This window comes from Procambarus clarkii, chromosome 30 (genome assembly GCF_040958095.1).
Source record: "Procambarus clarkii isolate CNS0578487 chromosome 30, FALCON_Pclarkii_2.0, whole genome shotgun sequence".
In the NCBI taxonomy this organism is placed as follows: domain Eukaryota; kingdom Metazoa; phylum Arthropoda; class Malacostraca; order Decapoda; family Cambaridae; genus Procambarus; species Procambarus clarkii.
In genome coordinates, this window is record NC_091179.1 from 31,243,225 (window position 1) to 31,263,930 (window position 20,706).

The window sequence follows — 20,706 nt, forward strand, 5'->3', positions numbered from 1 at the left end:
ATGCTGCTTCTTTGTGTGCTTGCTGACCTGCTTCTTTGTGTGCTTGCTGACCTGCTTCTTTGTGTGCTTGCTGACCTGCTTTCATGCTGCATCTTTGTGTGCTTGCTGACCTGCTTTCATGCTGCTTCTTTGTGTGCTTGCTGACCTACTTCCATGCTGCTTCTTTGTGTGCTTGCTGACCTGCTTCCATGCTGCTTCTTTGTGTGCTTGCTGACCTGCTTCCATGCTGCTTCTTTGTATGCTTGCTGACCTGCTTCCATGCTGCTTCTTTGTGTGCTTGCTGACCTACTTTCATGCTGCTTCTTTGTGTGCTTGCTGACCTGCTTCCATGCTGCTTCTTTGTGTGCTTGCTGACCTGCTTCTTTGTGTGCTTGCTGACCTGCTTCTTTGTGTGCTTGCTGACCTGCTTTCATGCTGCTTCTTTGTGTGCTTGCTGACCTGCTTTCATGCTGCTTCTTTGTGTGCTTGCTGACCTGCTTTCATGCTGCTTCTTTGTGTGCTTGCTGACCTGCTTTCATGCTGCTTCTTTGTGTGCTTGCTGACCTGCTTCTTTGTGTGCTTGCTGACCTGCTTCCATGCTGCTTCTTTGTGTGCTTGCTGACCTGCTTCCATGCTGCTTCTTTGTGTGCTTGCTGACCTGCTTTCATGCTGCTTCTTTGTGTGCTTGCTGACCTACTTCCATGCTGCTTCTTTGTGTGCTTGCTGACCTGCTTCCATGCTGCTTATTTGTGTGCTTGCTGACCTACTTCCATGCTGCTTCTTTGTGTGCTTGCTGACCTGCTTCTTTGTGTGCTTGCTGACCTGCTTTCATGCTGCTTCTTTGTGTGCTTGCTGACCTGCTTTCATGCTGCTTCTTTGTGTGCTTGCTGACCTGCTTCCATGCTGCTTCTTTGTGTGCTTGCTGACCTACTTCCATGCTGCTTCTTTGTGTGCTTGCTGACCTGCTTCCATGCTGCTTCTTTGTGTGCTTGCTGACCTGCTTTCATGCTGCTTCTTTGTGTGCTTGCTGACCTGCTTTCATGCTGCTTCTTTGTGTGCTTGCTGACCTGCTTCTTTGTGTGCTTGCTGACCTGCTTCCATGCTGCTTCTTTGTGTGCTTGCTGACCTGCTTCTTTGTGTGCTTGCTGACCTGCTTCTTTGTGTGCTTGCTGACCTGCTTTCATGCTGCATCTTTGTGTGCTTGCTGACCTGCTTTCATGCTGCTTCTTTGTGTGCTTGCTGACCTACTTCCATGCTGCTTCTTTGTGTGCTTGCTGACCTGCTTCCATGCTGCTTCTTTGTGTGCTTGCTGACCTGCTTCCATGCTGCTTCTTTGTATGCTTGCTGACCTGCTTCCATGCTGCTTATTTGTGTGCTTGCTGACCTACTTCTATGCTGCTTCTTTGTGTGCTTGCTGACCTGCTTCCATGCTGCTTCTTTGTGTGCTTGCTGACCTGCTTCCATGCTGCTTCTTTGTGTGCTTGCTGACCTACTTTCATGCTGCTTCTTTGTGTGCTTGCTGACCTGCTTCCATGCTGCTTCTTTGTGTGCTTGCTGACCTGCTTCTTTGTGTGCTTGCTGACCTGCTTCTTTGTGTGCTTGCTGACCTGCTTTCATGCTGCTTCTTTGTGTGCTTGCTGACCTGCTTTCATGCTGCTTCTTTGTGTGCTTGCTGACCTGCTTTCATGCTGCTTCTTTGTGTGCTTGCTGACCTGCTTTCATGCTGCTTCTTTGTGTGCTTGCTGACCTGCTTCTTTGTGTGCTTGCTGACCTGCTTCCATGCTGCTTCTTTGTGTGCTTGCTGACCTGCTTCCATGCTGCTTCTTTGTGTGCTTGCTGACCTGCTTTCATGCTGCTTCTTTGTGTGCTTGCTGACCTACTTCCATGCTGCTTCTTTGTGTGCTTGCTGACCTGCTTCCATGCTGCTTCTTTGTGTGCTTGCTGACCTGCTTCCATGCTGCTTATTTGTGTGCTTGCTGACCTACTTCCATGCTGCTTCTTTGTGTGCTTGCTGACCTGCTTCCATGCTGCTTCTTTGTATGCTTGCTGACCTGCTTCCATGCTGCTTATTTGTGTGCTTGCTGACCTACTTCCATGCAGCTCTTTGTGTGCTTGCTGACCTGCTTCCATGCTGCTTCTTTGTGTGCTTGCTGACCTGCTTCCATGCTGCTTCTTTGCGTGCTTGCTGACCTGCTTCCATGCTGTTTCTTTGTGTGCTTGCTGACCTGCTTCCATGCTGCTTCTTTGTGTGCTTGCTGACCTGCTTCCATGCTGCTTCTTTGTGTGCTTGCTGACCTGCTTTCATGCTGCTTCTTTGTGTGCTTGCTGACCTGCTTCCATGCTGCTTCTTTGTGTGCTAGCTGACCTGCTTCCATGCTGCTTCTTTGTGTGCTTGCTGACCTGCTTCTTTGTGTGCTTGCTGACCTGCTTCCATGCTGCTTCTTTGTGTGCTTGCTGACCTGCTTCCATGCTGCTTCTTTGTGTGCTTGCTGACCTGCTTCCATGCTGCTTCTTTTTGTGCTTGCTGACCTGCTTTCATGCTGCTTCGTTGTGTGCTTGCTGACCTGCTTTCATGCTGCTTCTTTGTGTGCTTGCTGACCTGCTTTCATGCTGCTTCTTTGTGTGCTTGCTGACCTGCTTCCATGCTGCTTCTTTGTGTGCTTGCTGACCTGCTTCCATGCTGCTTCTTTGTGTGCTTGCTGACCTGCTTTCATGCTGCTTCTTTGTGTGCTTGCTGACCTGCTTCCATGCTGCTTCTTTGTGTGCTTGCTGACCTGCTTCCATGCTGCTTCTTTGTGTGCTTGCTGACCTGCTTCTTTGTGTGCTTGCTGACCTGCTTCCATGCTGCTTCTTTGTGTGCTTGCTGACCTGCTTCCATGCTGCTTCTTTGTGTGCTTGCTGACCTGCTTCCATGCTGCTTCTTTGTGTGCTTGCTGACCTGCTTCTTTGTGTGCTTGCTGACCTACTTCCATGCTGCTTCTTTGTGTGCTTGCTGACCTGCTTCCATGCTGCTTCTTTGTGTGCTTGCTGACCTGCTTCTTTGTGTGCTTGCTGACCTGCTTCCATGCTGCTTCTTTGTATGCTTGCTGACCTGCTTCCATGCTGCTTCTTTGTGTGCTAGCTGACCTGCTTCCATGCTGCTTCTTTGTGTGCTTGCTGACCTGCTTACATGCTGCTTCTTTGTGTGCTTGCTGACCTGCTTCCATGCTGCTTCTTTGTATGCTTGCTGACCTGTTTCCATGCTGCTGTGATTTTGTATACGTGAGCTGCTATGTGTCTGCATTTACGCGTGCTGTGTTTTTATATATATTCAATTTGTTTTTTTGTAATACATATATGCGTTTTGTAGTTTCTAAATACATATGTGCTGTGTTTCCAAACATATGTGTTATAAGATTTTAAATATGTTTGTGCTGTTTTTCTATGTACATATGAGCTGTGTTTTTAAATGCATATGTATTGTGATTGTAAATGCATGTGTGTTGTGTTTCTAAATACATGTGTGTTGTGTTTCTAAATACATGTGTGTGTGTGTGTTGTGTTACTAAATACAGGAATGCTGTGTTTCTATATATATGCGTGTTGAATTTCTATACATATTTGCTGTGCTCTATTTTAATACATATTTGCTGCGTTGCTAAGTGTTCTGCTGTTTTTCTAAAGACATACTGTGCTGTGTTTGTAAATACTTTCTGCACTGCGTGTTTTTTAAATAATTCGTGCTGTTTTTTTTCAGAATATATACGTACTGTGTTCCCGGATTAATGCTGTTTTGCATTTTTGTGCTAAAGTTTAGACATGAGTGCTAATAATATAGTTTGCATTTCAAGTTTTCATCTTACGACACGAAGACGAATAATTATGTGTAAAGTATAAAGTATTACACTGAGTCCTTCCCTTTTTTAACAATATTATTGTTACTTTTACTTCTCACCTTAGTACCACTTTAATTTGCTCTTGCTTTCAATTCTAATTATATGCAGAAAATTTTGCTTATAATTTTATATTAATTTTGTTGTGTAGAATATTTTACTCATCAAAATGTGTTTGGTCGTTCAATAGAGTTCAACATGAACATTTCACCATGTGAAGTGTTTTGGGAAGAAGTATGATGTTTTCATCAATCACGGCTGTTTTTTTTTTTTAATAAATTTTGATTAAATCTCACAGTGAGATTTGTTAAGATATGATAATTATATGTTATACAAGTTCAGATTTGTAAGAGATATGGTAAAAATTCAATAAGCATTTTAAAAAGAAACCTCACCAACTAAAACTTTTAAAACTTGATAGAACTTTTATATTCTACTGGAGGCCCATTGGAACATACTGATGCTATATTCAACCCGTCCTCTTAAAAATAACGTCACTTTTGGCTCGTATGCGCACTATGGCCAAATTTGGACGTAATTTGAATTGAAATCGACTGACAAAAGTGACGTTCTGTTCCATTTTCTGTTTGAGTCGTCCGGCTTACTAGGTAAGCTTAGAAGAGGCAACTTTCAATTAACGTTTTTCTTACCGTTTTGAAATTTTATGAGAATTCCCTGCCCACCTAACCTATCAGAGGACCCGTAACTTACTGTTGTTGAAAAAAAAATCCCAAATTTATTTTCATTTATTTTTTCATTTTCAAATTACGTCCATATTCGGCCATACGGGTAAACGGCCAAAAGCGACGTTCTTAAGAGATGCTGGAACATAGTGATGCTGGAACATAGTGATGCTGGAACATAGTGATGCTGGAATATAGTGATACTGGAACATAATGATGCTGGAATATAGTGATGCTGGAACATAGTGATGCTGGAACATAGTGATGCTGGAACATACTGATGCTGGAACATAGTGATGCTGGAATATAGTGATGCTGGAACATAATGATGCTAGAACATAGTGATGCTGGAACACAGTGATGCTGGAATAAAGTGATGCTGGAACATAGTGATGCTGGAACATAGTGATGCTGGAACATAGTGATGCTGGAACATAGTGATGCTGGAACATAGTGATGCTGGAATATAGTAATGCTGGAATATAATGATGCTGGAACATAGTGATGCTGGAACATAGTGATGCTGGAACATAGTGATGCTGGAACATAGTGATGCTGGAACATAGTCATGCTAGAACATAGTGATGCTGGAACATAGTGATGCTGGAACATAGTGATGCTGGAACATAGTGATGCTGGAACATAGTGATGCTGGAACATAGTGATGCTGGAACATAGTGATGCTGGAACATAGTCATGCTGGAACATAGTCATGCTGGAACATAGTCATGCTTGAACATAGTCATGCTGGAACATAGTCATGCTGGAACATAGTCATGCTGGAACATAGTCATGCTGGAACATAGTCATGCTGGAACATAGTCATGCTGGAACATAGTCATGCTGGAACATAGTCATGCTGGAACATAGTGATGCTGGAACATAGTCATGCTGGAACATAGTCATGCTGGAACATAGTCATGCTGGAACATTGTCATGCTGGAACATAGTGATGCTAGAACATAGTCATGCTGGAACATAGTGATGCAGGATTGCATAATCCAGCATCAGCATTAATAATAATTCAAAGAATTGGTTCTTTGAATTACGTCTGTAAGTCATGTTTTATCACAGTGACCTTTATTTCAGGACACCAAGATATTCGTTCCAATACCCTACATTGTTCACTAGAGAATAGAAACTTCACACCAGTATCGAAAGGTTCATCGAAGCATAACTTCTGCAATGTGTCCGAACCGTATTTAGCAATGAAGTATATAGTAAGTTTTAATAAAAATTTCTTTGTGTAATGAATCCGATATCAAAGGCAAAATGATTGCGAAGATGAAAGTCTCTCCAAATTTTGCCATTTAGTTGGATAAATCCACAGACGATGGGAATCTCTCCCAGCTCCTGGTCTTTAATTAATAGCTAAGCTAACAACTAACTTATACAGGCGGAGCTTTTCCCTCTACTGACCCATGGAATTAACGACCAAGTCTTATGTAATCATGGGGGTCTGATTTTGATCATTGAATTCAGAAAGTGTAGCTCGTAAAAATTGGCAGGCGTCTGTCCAGATAGATTGCTAGCATTTTGAACTTCTTAAATGGTTTATTCTCTCTCGTGAAGCATTATAATCCTGAAGTGTTGGGATATAATCCTCAGTATGTCTAGCAAGCGGCCGTTGAAATCATAATACAAAGCAGGTGAAAATATTTCTGTGGGAGCAAAGAAATAACTTCCAGCTTTCCTAATCTCTGCAAGACAGGACTACCGTTTACTTCGACCTATTTAGACTACACTTCTGATTGTTCTCAATGAGCCGATAAACATGTTTGAGGTCGAGAGACAATGTACGAGATTACGTGAAGGACTTCATCGCTAGAGTCGTCCCGATGAGAAGAAACAACTAAGTATATCCAGCATTCACTTGTTAAAAGTTTCTCTAAGGACACCAAGAAGAGATCACCAAACGTCTCTACTCCAATCTAATGAAGTTAACAAAAATTGGACATCAACACAAGATCTCTTCTAGAGTGTTGTTTACATAATCCCAAACCCCATTCTACATGAGTTCTAAGAACTCGTGAACTGTTCATAGCTTAAGAATCAATTCTGAATCCAACGCCACCCTCCAATTTGAGTCAAGATGCACCAGATCTGTACAAAAGAGACGAGGGGAAACTCTTCGAGTGGTCATTCTTTACCCCACAAATTGCCTGTGCGAGTCAGGATTCTCATTTCCTCTGGAAATCTAGCCAAAAGCTCGCAATAAGTTGGAAGTGAAAAGGTATCTGAGATGCCCTCTCTCTCTCTCTCTCTCTCTCTACCACTCCTCCCCTGGTTGAAGAGCTAGTGGTGACAAAGCAAGCCGAGAAGCTTCAGCTAATTGCGAAAATTGTACCCCATACTGTTAACAATTCGTCCTTGGTAAAACTGCAGTTAGTGACACGTTTTATTATTGTCTTTATTACGCAGGTTTAAGCTGATGGAAAAGAATTTGGTGCATTAGTTTTACCGAGGTCATTGATTAATTACTTCCTACAAAATGATTGGAAAACTACTAACTCTATACTGATAAATGTCAAATCATCATTCAGTAACCTAAATAAGGAGGCATTCGGGTCGCTAGAAAAGAGAGAGAGAGAGAGAGAGAGAGAAGACTTGATAGACATAAATTACTTAGGGAGGTCTGACATAGTGGACGAGGAGGAAAAGTTCACAATCAACATTATTAGAACGGAATGGAATCTTGAGAAACAGACGAGCCAAAGAAACGTAAGAAAGGCGGTTCAAAATTTTCAAGATATTGGTTTCTTTGCTCGGTCAGGACAGCCTTCATACAACGAAGTTTTCATATGCCATGGCTCCATCATATGTAATGATCCAAAAGTATTTCTCACATTATGTATACAATTTATTTGTATGCCTCGAGTCATTACTAAAGAAAACTGATAAAAAAATAGGCAGAGAAGGAGCATATACTGAAGGAATCTCTCGAGCAATCACATCAGCAGCATCTTGATCCAAAGACTTGTAGGGGCGATTCGTGAGATCGTGGACCTTTATTCCCAAGTGACAACTGACAGTTAGAGGGGACATATTTTCCTACCTTCTCCACTATTCTATCCCCATCAACTGGTAGTTATTCCTAGTCGCTCTGCACACTCCTGCCGCACTGCTCCACCCCCCCCCCCCCCCGCCACGTCAGTCACTCCCACTATTACATTCACCAGTTCATTACTAATCAATAGCTGTTTCCACTCTCCTCCACATCATCCACTTCCCGAACATCTCTGTGTTCTTTTCCTCTCATCCACATCTATTTGCTCCTCACTCTCAGATTTCTCAACGCTATCATCTTCTTGAGGTTATCTTGAGTTGATTTCGGGGCTTTAGTGTCCCCGCGGCCCGGTCCTTGACCAGGCCTCCACCCCCAGGAAGCAGCCCGTGACAGCTGACTAACACCCAGGTACCTATTTACTGCTAGGTAACAGGGGCATTTAGGGTGAAAGAAACTTTGCCCATTTGTTTCTGCCTCGTGCGGGAATCGAACCCGCGCCACAGAATTACGAGTCCTGCGCGCTATCCACCAGGCTACGAGGCCCCTATCTTCCCCAGCCTCTGCACCCCGACCGGGAGCCCGTCGGCCGAGCAGAGAGCACGCTGCATTTGTGATCCTGTGGTCCTGGGTTCGATCCCAGGCGCCGGCGAGAAACAATGGGCAGAGTTTCTTTCACCCTATGCCCCTGTTACCTAGCAGTAAAATAGGTACCTGGGTATTAGTCAGCTGTCACGGGCTGCTTCCTGGGGGTGGAGGCCTGGTCGAGGACCGGGCCGCGGGGACACTAAAAAGCCCCGAAATCATCTCAAGATAACCTCAAGATATCCTCATGTAGTACATGTTCGTCCTAATACGTTATATCTTTCTTTACCCATTGGTAACACCACCACTAGCAGGGAAGGTTCCTACCTCCTCCGTGAGTTGGTTACACCACCACCAGGAGGGAAGGCTTCTGCCTCCGTGAGTTGGTTACACCACCACCAGGAGGGAAGGCTTCTGCCTCCGTGAGTTGGTTACACCACCACCAGGAGGAAAGGCTTCTGCCTCCGTGAGTTGGTTACACCACCACCAGGAGGGAAGGCTCCTGTATCCTACGTGAGTTGGTTACACCACCACCAGGAGGGAAGGCTCCTGCCTCCGTGAGTTGGTTACACCACCACCAGGAGGGAAGGCTCCTGCCTCCGTGAGTTGGTTACACCACCACCAGGAGGGAAGGCTTCTGCCTCCGTGAGTTGGTTACACCACCACCAGGAGGGAAGGCTTCTGCCTCCGTGAGTTGGTTACACCACCACCAGGAGGGAAGGCTCCTGCCTCCGTGAGTTGGTTACACCACCACCAGGAGGGAAGGCTTCTGCCTCCGTGAGTTGGTTACACCACCACCAGGAGGGAAGGCTCCTGCATCCTACGTGAGTTGGTTACACCACCACCAGGAGGGAAGGCTCCTGCCTCCGTGAGTTGGTTACACCACCACCAGGAGGGAAGGCTTATGCCTCCGTGAGTTGGTTACACCACCACCAGGAGGGAAGGCTTCTGCCTCCGTGAGTTGATTACACCACCACCAGGAGGGAAGGCTCCTGCCTCCGTGAGTTGGTTACACCACCACCAGGAGGGAAGGCTCCTGCCTCCGTGAGTTGGTTACACCACCACCAGGAGGGAAGGCTTCTGCCTCCGTGAGTTGGTTACACCACCACCAGGAGGGAAGGCTCCTGCATCCTACGTGAGTTGGTTACACCACCACCAGGAGGGAAGGCTCCTGCCTCCGTGAGTTGGTTACACCACCACCAGGAGGGAAGGCTTCTGCCTCCGTGAGTTGGTTACACCACCACCAGGAGGGAAGGCTTCTGCCTCCGTGAGTTGGTTACACCACCACCAGGAGGGAAGGCTCCTGCATCCTACGTGAGTTGGTTACACCACCACCAGGAGGGAAGGCTCCTGCATCCTACGTGAGTTGGTTACACCACCACCAGGAGGGAAGGCTCCTGCATCCTACGTGAGTTGGTTACACCACCACCAGGAGGGAAGGCTCCTACCTCCTCCGTGAGTTGGTTACACCACCACCAGGAGGGAAGGCTCCTGCATCCTCCGTGAGTTGGTTACACCACCACCAGGAGGGAAGGCTCCTGCATCCTCCGTGAGTTGGTTACACCACCACCAGGAGGGAAGGCTTCTGCCTCCGTGAGTTGGTTACACCACCACCAGGAGGGAAGGCTCCTGCATCCTCCGTGAGTTGGTTACACCACCACCAGGAGGGAAGGCTCCTGCATCCTCCGTGAGTTGGTTACACCACCACCAGGAGGGAAGGCTTCTGCCTCCGTGAGTTGGTTACACCACCACCAGGAGGGAAGGCTCCTGCATCCTACGTGAGTTGGTTACACCACCACCTGCAGGGAAGGCTCCTGCCTCCGTGAGTTGGTTACACCAGCACCTGCAGGGAAGGCTCCTGCCTCCGTGAGTTGGATACACCACCACCTGCAGGGAAGGCTTCTGCCCCTCCATAACAATGTTGCGAGCAAGGTGTAGAACACTGCAAGTCACAGGTAAAGCAACAAAACACGCAACATGTAAAGTTATCACACTTGGGTAGACCTGTCCTAGCACAGATCTTTCATTTGTATTTAATACAAATTTGTTTCTTTACTCAGGGATTCATTTGAATGAGGAAATACAACTTTGCTCGGAAAACTTTGTGTAAAATCATTTGTGTAAATATAATATTAAATAATAATTATAATAAAATCTGTGCTCGTCTTGTTCAATTATATCTAATTTTATAGAGTAATTTGTTACTGGAATTTGTTTAATTATAGGAAATATATAAATGAGAATTATGAAGTATAATAAGAATTATTTAAAACTCGTCTCTATAAAGTTTGACATTCCAAGTCGAATACTCTAGGACAGCTTTAAGTCGTTTCTCCTCTATTATGACGGTCCTTAGACGGTCTTGTCCTTGTGGCAGAGCCGTACAGCCTCGTCCCTGCCTCTCTTCCTTGACTAGTCACGCGAATCGAACCCCCACCACGGCTCTGCGGCGAGCTGTCAGTGGCTCTCTCCCCAGCCACTCATAACTCTGGACTTGCTCTTCCGCCTTCCTCCTGTGTTATCTTGTTGGTGTATTTCAGGTCCAGGCCATTCCAGGTGACAACTGAGGTGGTTCCTTGAGCTCTGTTCGTGATGCTGATCAACGCGAGAGAGAGAGAGAGAGAGAGAGAGAGAGAGAGAGAGAGAGAGAGAGAGAGAGGGGTAGAAGGGAGGGAACTATCTGCCCGAAACGCTGCGCGTACTAGTGGCTTTACAAGATTGTAAATACTGTACTATGCTATGTATTCTCACAAACCCAATGTACCTTCTTGTAAATAAATAAAAAATAAATAAATAAATCATGGGAAAGCATCAAACCATTGCGAATATATATCACTTGGAAGGGGGGTCAGGATAAGGATTTGGGGTGGGACGAAGGGAAGGAATGGTTCTCAACCACTTGGGCGGAGAGAGAGAGAGAGAGAGAGAGAGAGAGAGAGAGAGAGAGAGAGAGAGAGAGAGAGAGAGAGAGAGAGAGAGAGAGAGAGAGAGAGGGAAAGAGAGAGAGGGAAAGAGAGAGAGGGAAAGAGAGAGAGGGAAAGAGAGAGAGAGAAAGAGAGAGAAAGAGAGAGAGAGAGAGAGAGAGAGAGAGAGAGAGAGAGAGAGAGAGAGAGAGAGAGAGAGAGAGAGAGAGAGAGAGAGAAAGAGAGAGAGAGAGAGAGAGAGAGAGAGAGAGAGAGGGAAAGAGAGAGAGGGAAAGAGAGAGAGGGAAAGAGAGAGAGAGAAAGAGAGAAAGAGAGAGAGAGAGAGAGAGAGAGAGAGAGAGAGAGAGAGAGAGAGAGAGAGAGAGAGAGAGAGAGAGAGAGAGAGAGAGAGAATCACATACGTAACTAAACATCACAATAACATTTGTGTTAAGAAAGGGAGAGATTGCAATTTTGGAAGTGCATAATTCATCATAACATATATCTAATCTGTGATTCAACCCTTTCCAAAAAAATTATATTTGTAATCCATTAATGAAGAAAACCAATTACCAATGTAACAATCTCTACATGACGAAATTATATCATACAAACGATCGCCCCAATAATTTCCTGCAGGTTAGGGCAGCAGTGGAGCTGGAGGGAGATCCACATTGACAATCATTATAAATATCATCTCATTTCATCGGTTTCCCGAACCCTCGCATAAACGGGATCATCGGTGCTTCAACAGAAGTGCTTCAACAGAACCGGTTGTGGAGTGTGGAGCAACAGGACCGGTTGTTTAGTGTGTGTATCAACAGTACCGGTTATTAGTAAAGATTAATAAAACTTATATAGCTTAATAACGGTATTCACATCATGATTTTACAAGGAGCCGCTCGTGTATATATCTCTATATATATATATATATATATATATATATATATATATATATATATTGTGACGATAATCTCCTTCAAGAGATTGAGCCTGCTCTTCCCTTCATAACTACGTCGTCACAATTATATAAAACGACTATGGAAGACATGTCCAACAATGGCAACAACACCAGCAAGGCTTGCCAGGGTGAGCAAAACGTATGCAGCCCGCCACCTGTTCGGACCCAAACCACCAAACTACATATTGATCGCTGCCGGCTGCGCTGATTGGTCGCCGGTCTGGCTGCACCTGCACTCGCCCCCCATACTACCTGATGTCTGGGGTCGCCCCAACATCAGTCCTCAGAATGTTCAGTGCTTTCGTGGCCATCACACCTCCCAGCTAGACTCTAGCGTGTACTGAGAGAGGTGGTGGCTTTAAGCCAATATTCCAGCACCTCCCACTTAACTTTTGTATTGCACTTCTTGTTATTTTGCCTTAACGTAACTTTTCATTGTGTCATTTAAGTATTCTTATTATTTTGATTCATTGATTTTATTATAAGAATTTGTTTGTGCATTTTATTCATGTTTTGATTTATTTAACGTAATTAAAATTTCATTGTTAAAGTTTTACTTGTGTTTTGTGTGTCTTCTCCTTACCTTACCACAGACGAAGTTCCAGTTTTTCTATTTTTTTTTATAACTATGTGACGAGGCCATACCCCTAGCCTTAAACAGCCGAACACCAACGCGTTACCGTCACAAGTTATATGGGGGCCTGTCCTAGGAGCTTCACTCAGGTACTGGTGCCAAGTGGTAATTTATGGTAAGCGTATTTAACTTTGTTAACGTAGCTTTACTATTTTTCATTCAATTTCATTTTTTATAAGGTGCGGTGTATTGTGCATTACGAGAGTAACATAGTGAAGGTGAGACAACTTTGGATTACGTGGTGACTGTAGGCCGCAGTCATACTCTTAATTGGTCATCTCTCCCTCCGTGTTATTACTCGTGTTTACCATCTATGTCCCTTGAATATTTCTCATTCTGACAGATCATCATATTGGTACCCTGGTACTGTGGTCTGCCCCGGGTCAAGAGTACCCAATCTTCTGCAATCTGACTGTAGGAGGACAAAGAGGGCCATAGTTCCTCTAGCTCGAACTTTAGTTGCTGAATTGGGACCTCAGCAGCAGTTCTCGTCACCAGTTGACACCTCGCACCCCTACACGTCAGTCAGAGATGATGATACATACAACGGTAGGGAATTAGCTTACTTTTTCAGAGCACAAAAGTTCGCTAATTCTGTAAGTATCATATTAAATTCAGTGGGAAAAACTTGCTTTATGTCCTATAGAGACTTGGCAAGGTATGCCTACATCCTTGGACTACCAATTTTACTTTTGAAGCATTTAACTGTTTCATTTGTTTTCGAAACTCTGTTTCATTTGTTAGTAGGATTTTCTTGCCCTTATTCTCTTACATGAGTACCGGGTACAAGATTTCCTGCGCCCTTGATTTAATTTAATCATTTAATATCTTTCACTTAACGTTAATTGTTAAAGATCACACAGGATAGGTACCAGTTGCCACGTTGTCCTGTTTCTGACATTTCACTATTGAATATTCGTGTACCTTTATTTGCTAATTTCACCATGTTTCGTCTCCAAACTTTCCGTGCAAATCCAGCAGGTGAAATAGGGACTTTAAGTCGTGCCAAGAGGACTGAATTACAAACTCTTGCACATGAGTATCAACTAGAAGTTCCCTACCAAGCCAACAAAAATGACCTACACAACCTGTTGCTGGATTACTATTTAGAGCAAGGTAAGATAGACTCTGAAACTCATGAAACTTACTATATTGCAGAGAAAACTGACTTGGCAACGATGAAACTTAAACTAGAGCTGGCTAAGATTGAACGTGAGCAGCAAAGGGAAGCCCGCGAACAGCAAAGGGAAGCAGCTGCTTTGAGGAGAGACGAACAAGAACGCGAAGCTGCTTTGAGGAGAGACGAACAAGAACGCGAAGCTGCTTTGAGGAGAGAAGAACACGAACGTGAGGTCGCATTACTCCGTGAACGTGAAAGAGTACAGCTTGAAACCAAACAACGCGAGTTGGAAATACAACGCGAACATGACAAGCAACAAGCGACTCTGGCTCTAGAGTGTCGTCAACGCGAAATCGCCTTGGAAACTTCACACTTCACTCAACGCCAGCAAGCTACTGCCAATCTTCCCGTCAATTTTAATATATCACATGCAAGTAAGTTAATGCCATCCTTTGTAGAAGCAGAAGTTGATGTGTTTTTCACCACCTTTGAAACCCTTGCTAATCAACTCAGTTGGCCTGTCGACCAATGGGCCACACTTCTCAGAGTCCATCTTACAGGTAGAGCTGCAGTCACACTCAGTACTTTGGCGTCTGAGAATGACTACTACACTCTGAAACAAGCAGTGTTGGACGCCTACCTACTTTCCACAGAAAGTTATAGAAGGAAATTCCGTGACCACCTGAAGGCAAGTACCACTACCTTCCTCGAGTTTGCTAACACGAAACGGAGGTATTTCATGAAATGGCTGGAAGCAGCACATGTCTCTACTTTTACAGAACTCGTCAACCTGATGCTTGTTGAAGAATTCTTGAGACGTGTGCCGCCTCCTGTCCGCCTCTACTTAGCAGATAAAGAAGAAACCGACTACCTGAAGTGTGCTAAGTCGGCTGACACTTACAGCCTCATCCACCGGCTGACACCTGAACCATCCTCCAGTAAGAAGTCGTGGTACAGTTACGAGAAGGTGAGCCCGATCAAGCTGGTTCACAACTGTACTGCAAGTATTGTAGACTCTATGGACATACCATAGACAAGTGTGGTAAGTCTCAATACAAGGGAACCACTGACCAACAAAGACCCAAACCAACTCCTCCTAAGTCCGGTAAGCCTGTGATGAATGTTGGTGTTGATGTTAATGATCTTTCTCTTTTCAGTAACCACCTGTATACTGGAACTGTCTCTGCCAACGGTTCAAATCCGGAGGGACGTTTCAAATTGAAGATCTTGAGGGACACAGCGGCTCTACAATCGATCATCTTGAAGTCGGCTGTGCCCAACATAGTCTACACCGGGGAAACAGTCTTCATCACTGACCTCACTGCTACCACTCCATACCCTCTCGCCAGAGTCCACCTGGATTGTCCCTACGTGAACGGGGAAGTCCAAGTCGCCGTCAGGGAAAAGCCTTTTCCCATGCCTGGAGTGCAACTTCTCCTAGGCAACGACTTGGCAGAAGACCTACAACCGACCAACCTGATCGTCATGGACAAACCCCAGGTGTGTAACTCTGTGCCAAGTAACCCTATTCTTGAGTATGTTCCAGCAGAGGTTCAAGAGAGTGATGAAGTTTCTCCTCCGGTTCTCGTGACCACCCGTGCACAAGCCGCACGTCCACAGCCAGCTGACTCTACTGCTACCGCTGTCCCTCAAGACCCTCAGAAACTCCCCCCGCATCTGACCAAGTTGGAGTTCCGTAAGTTGCAGAGGGAAGATCTTACTTTAACACCATTGTTTTTCCAGGCTGAGACTCAACCCGACAGTATTCCTGGGTTCTTCCTAGAGAACGACTTGCTCTACCGCAGATATAGACCCAGTAAACTGAAGGAGGAGGACGATTGGGCCAACATCGAACAACTTGTGATTCCCACCAGCCTGCGGCCCACTATTCTACACCTGGCCCACGGAGCATTCTCCCACTACGGCTTCAACAAGACTTACCATGGGATTCGTCAAGACTACTACTGGCCAGGTATGGTAAACAACGTCAAACAGTACGTAAAACAGTGTCATACATGTCAGATGGCAGGCAAACCGAACGTCTCCATTCCCAGAGCACCACTGATTCCCATACAGGTGCCTGCGGAACCTTTCCAGACTCATAATAGACTGTGTTGGTCCTTTACCTCGGACCAGTTCAGGTAACGCCTACATCCTAACCATCCTGTGTCCTACCACCAGATTTCCCATAGCAGTTCCAGTGAAGAACATCACGGCTGCTACGGTTATCAAACATCTATTGAAGATCTTCACTCAATACAGATTTCCCAGGGAGATTCAAAGTGACTGTGGCACCAACTTCACCAGTGATCTCTTCAAAAGGACACTGGAGGAGTTCAACATCAAACAGGTATTGTCCAGCCCCTATCATCCTGCTTCACAGGGTTCTCTTGAACGTAGTCATCAGACCATCAAAGCACTCTTGAAAAAGTTTTGTAGTGAAACCTCAAAGGATTGGGATAAGCAGATAGACCTAATAATGTGTATTTTCAGAAGTCTCCCCAATGAGTCCCTAGGAGTATCTCCTTATGAGATGCTCTACGGCCGTAAGTGCCGTACTCCCCTTAAGGCTTTCAAAGACTCTCTCAGAGATGCCACCTTCAGTGAGCATCAGAATGTGCCCCAGTTTCTTCAAAACCTTCAACACATTCTAGAGAGAGTCCACCGCTTTGCCCATGATAATCTATTGAAAGCCCAGGTGAGAATGAAGACTCATTACGACCAGACCAGCAAAGTAAGAAAATTCAAGCCGGGAGACTTCGTCCTTGCTTATTTCCCTATCCCAGGTTCACCTTTACAAAACAGATTTTCAGGACCCTACTGCGTCAAAGAGTGCAGGAATAATAATAATTATGTGATAGAGACTCCAGATAGGCGGCGGAAGACCCAGCTGTGCCACGTCAACCTCCTGAAGCAATATAATGGTACTCCTCCCACTGTCTTGACTAACTATTCCACATTCACAGAACCCTACATCCACAGTGAGACCTTCCCAGCTTCTCCTCCCGAAAGCACTGACAAGGAGTCGGCGCTTTCTAATTCCAAAATCCTTAATGATCTTCCCAAATGCTTTCAGGATAATACTCGTGCTCCTATGCCCTCTTCTAATTCCACTCTCACCTCGTCAGATAAACCCTTCATCCTCCATGTCGACGCTAGGGGTACCGACGTTGGTGGTGTCGTGATGCAACAACGAGGCGAGAAGAATACACCTGTCAGCGACTACTGCTACAAGGATCTACGGAACAATTGGCAAGGAGCTTCTCTTCCTCATCCTGAAGCTTCAGCACTTCACTCCACACCTGAAAAGTGCTCGGTCCACCATCAATACGGACCACACCACCCTACACCTCCTGCAGCACGCCCACTTCTCATCTCAACGTCTTCTACTATGGGCTTGCTAACTGCAGAAATTCAACCTGGAGACACGCTATACCAAGAGTCTGACAACATCTTAGCCCATGATCTCTCCAGAGTTTATGAAGTAGAAGCGACTCCATCTAATACTCCACCACATAACGACGTACTTCTTCCAGAACCGCAGGCTTCGGGGGAGAGTTGTGACGATAATCTCCTTCAAGAGATTGAGCCTGCTCTTCCCTTCATAACTACGTCGTCACAATTATATAAAACGACTATGGAAGACATGTCCAACAATGGCAACAACACCAGCAAGGCTTGCCAGGGTGAGCAAAACGTATGCAGCCCGCCACCTGTTCGGACCCAAACCACCAAACTACATGTTGATCGCTGCCGGCTGCGCTGATTGCTCGCCGGTCTGGCTGCACCTGCACTCGCCCCCCATACTACCTGATGTCTGGGGTCGCCCCAACATCAGTCCTCAGAATGTTCAGTGCTTTCGTGGCCATCACACCTCCCAGCTAGACTCTAGCGTGTACTGAGAGAGGTGGTGGCTTTAAGCCAATATTCCAGCACCTCCCACTTAACTTTTGTATTGCACTTCTTGTTATTTTGCCTTAACGTAACTTTTCATTGTGTCATTTAAGTATTCTTATTATTTTGATTCATTGATTTTATTATAAGAATTTGTTTGTGCATTTTATTCATGTTTTGATTTATTTAACGTAATTAAAATTTCATTGTTAAAGTTTTACTTGTGTTTTGTGTGTCTTCTCCTTACCTTACCACAGACGAAGTTCCAGTTTTTCTATTTTTTTTTATAACTATGTGACGAGGCCATACCCCTGGCCTTAAACAGCCGAACACCAACGCGTTACCGTCACAATATATATATATATATATATATATATATATATATATATATATATATATATATATATATATAAACCTAGAAGGGGTACCACCTCTGGTGCAAGTGTAGGGACCTATAGCCTCGGAGAAGAAGATAAAGAGTACTCAGAGAAGACCTTGTGGATCCTCACTGAACACTTTGATATTTTCTTCTCCTACCACCCCTATTCTTTTGTTAAGTGTGTATATTTATCTAACTTTATTTGAAAATGTCATTACACAAAAAAAGTTACAATATTGATTACATGCAGGGTACGAGGCTGCTTGTCACAAGTCGAACAGCTCCTCCAGCTCCTCAGATGGCGGGCAGGAACCGTGGATGCAGTGAGCATTTCCTCTCTGGATTGCCACACTAAGGCGCTGAAAAAGAAAACTGGCAGCTCTAGGGTCTCTAGTTGTTTCGATTAGCTTATACCCCAACTCCTTCAAAAAGCTAGCAGCACTTTTACCCCAGGCACCAAGTGTCTGAGGCAATGGGGACAAAATTGTAGTGGTGCTCAAGGTCTCTGTATTTACGTGACTTGGCAGCTCCTCCTGCTTGTGTAGCACTGAAGTCAACATAGGTATTGGCTAAAGTTGAAACGCAAGTGTAGTCCCACACCAACTGTCTACCATTGTTCCAGGGGTTCACCGTGATTCCGTCTGGGCGACCGACAGGCTCATCAGAGTTGCGGGACATTAGGTAACGGGGCTCTCTCTCTTAAACATGTCATAAGGTTTCTCTTAAACATGTCATTAACCTCACCGTGTCTTGCATGCCATCCTCCCGTCCTTTGGCAAAGAAGGCCATGCCGTCCATATCTGTCGGCCTCTGCCTCGCCGCAAATACACCTGTATTCGGTGTGGATTGGGGCAGCTAGGCGGAGAGCCACGGCAATTCGGAGGGCCTGCGGTGTGAGACGGGTGCCGGTTGCTGACATTGGGGTTGCTAATAGGAAATCACCTGCATGGGGAGCTGCTACAGCTCTAAGTCGGGCAGTGTCATGTGGTGTTGTCGCAGCTTCTAGCAAAGTTGCAGCTTCTTGGTCGGCAATGGGGCGATCCCAGCTGGATTGCTTATGGGCTTCAGAAGGCGGTGGTTGGGGTGCTGGTCCTGCAAGAGAGACCCATTTGGTTGTGCAGTCTGTGAAGCTGGGATCATGTACCCCAGCCTGTTGAACTAGGTGCTCAGGTAGGATTACCTTCACCAAGTTGTCAGACCCCACTGAAGAGGACAGGAACGCTGGTACAGCAATTTGTGTTGCTGTGCGCACGCCAAGGCCCCCGAGTCTGACAGGAAGGGAGGCCTGTTTCCACTGTGAGTCGCTGAGGGAAAGATTGAGGGCTTTTTCTAGTGTTGATTTCAGCAAGCTGTCATACTCTTCTAATTTAATATTGTTGAAAGATGGCGAAAATCTTAGAAAGTAGGTCAGCCTGGGGAGGAACAAGCATCTGGTGATGAGGTAAAGTGCATCATGAGCATCGATGTCTTCAATCCTCTCGTTCATCCTCTTCAGGTCAGTGATCTTCTTACCGAGGACCCCGTCGATGGCATTCCTTCCAAGAGGGGCACCTAGGAGTGTGCTGTCCTCAGGGTTGGTTGTATGAATGTCAGGCAAAACAACCTTTATTTGCTCTATTATGTGCTGGTTGGTGGAGGTTATTTCGCACTTGGAAGGGTTCAGGGTGAGGCCTAGGCTTGCTCCTTGCTCCTGGATTATTCTTATGTCGTCCAAGAGTGAGGCTGGGGAGCCGGCTAGAGTACCATCATCCAAAAACCAAATGTTGAGCTCACTGGACAGGTTATCGGTGACTTCCTTGATAACTAGGCAGAACAGAAAAGGAGCAAGGGGGTCACCTTGTTGGACACCTTCTTGTGATTCAATTTCATGTTCCCCAAAAAGCAGAGTTAGATTCTTGCTGTAGCATGAGTTTACAAACGGGTAGAGGGAAGGAAAAAGGCGATGAACTGCACTGAGTACTGCATCCCTTCTAACCAGATTGAAAGCATTTTTGAAGTCCAGCTTTATCAGGGCTTTTTCATTCCTAATGTTGGCAATGTAGGCTCTAGCTGCATGAGCCGCTGCCTCATCCAAAACTGTTGTAACATATCACCTCTCCCAAAATGCGGGTATAAAATGAAAAATGAAAGCTGTTTAAATCATAGCATAAGTAAGAAGTCTGTTTAGTGCTTGCAGGTAATAGTTGTGTGTGTGTAAACTAAAAGCCTTTGAAAATGTAATAAGTTATTACGAAACGCGCTCAAGTGTCCCGTCAGACTAGAAATAAAAATGAATTTTGGAGAATTGATTTTTCAATTACCATCAACAGTGAAAAGAAACATAAGAAAGATCGAGAAAATTCGTGTTAGAATTATTAATCATACTTTTTCGGTCATTTTTAATATTATATGTCTACAGGAAAGACAGCTACCAAAATATACTAATATATATATGTGTATATATATAATTGAAGACATCGATGCTCATGATGCACTTTACCTCATCACCAGATGCTTGTCCCTCCCCAGGCTGAACTACTTTCTAAGATGTTCGTCATCTTTCAACAATATTAAATTAGAAGAGTACGACAGCTTGCTGAAATCAACACTAGAAAAAGCCCTCAATATTTCCCTCAGCGACTCACAGTGGAAACAGGCCTCCCTTCCTGTCAGACTCGGGGGCCTTGACGTGCGCACAGCAACACAAATTGCT

At 45.2% G+C, this 20,706-nt stretch overlaps 3 protein-coding genes across 3 annotated transcripts in view; all 3 read right to left on the reverse strand.

Moving 5' to 3' along the window:
* The window catches only part of LOC123765670 (uncharacterized), a 182,465-nt gene that overhangs the window by 32,249 nt on the left and 129,510 nt on the right, over positions 1 to 20,706 (reverse strand). The gene's annotated exons all lie outside the window — the stretch shown is intronic.
* On the reverse strand, positions 1,663 to 2,214 carry LOC138370018 (arginine/serine-rich coiled-coil protein 2-like). The gene has a single exon (XM_069333788.1). The coding sequence runs from the start codon at positions 2,212 to 2,214 to the stop codon at positions 1,663 to 1,665; it is 552 nt and encodes a 183-aa protein (XP_069189889.1).
* On the reverse strand, positions 2,550 to 3,185 carry LOC138370019 (arginine/serine-rich coiled-coil protein 2-like). Its single transcript, XM_069333789.1, has one exon. It carries the CDS (start codon positions 3,183 to 3,185, stop codon positions 2,550 to 2,552), a length of 636 nt encoding a protein of 211 aa, XP_069189890.1.

Excerpts from the sequence above, each read along its gene's own strand:
- LOC138370019 (XM_069333789.1), bottom strand. The coding sequence starts at position 3,185 with ATGGAAGCAGGTCAGCAAGCACACAAAGAAGCAGCATGTAAGCAGGTC.
- LOC138370018 (XM_069333788.1), bottom strand. The coding sequence starts at position 2,214 with ATGGAAGCAGGTCAGCAAGCACACAAAGAAACAGCATGGAAGCAGGTC.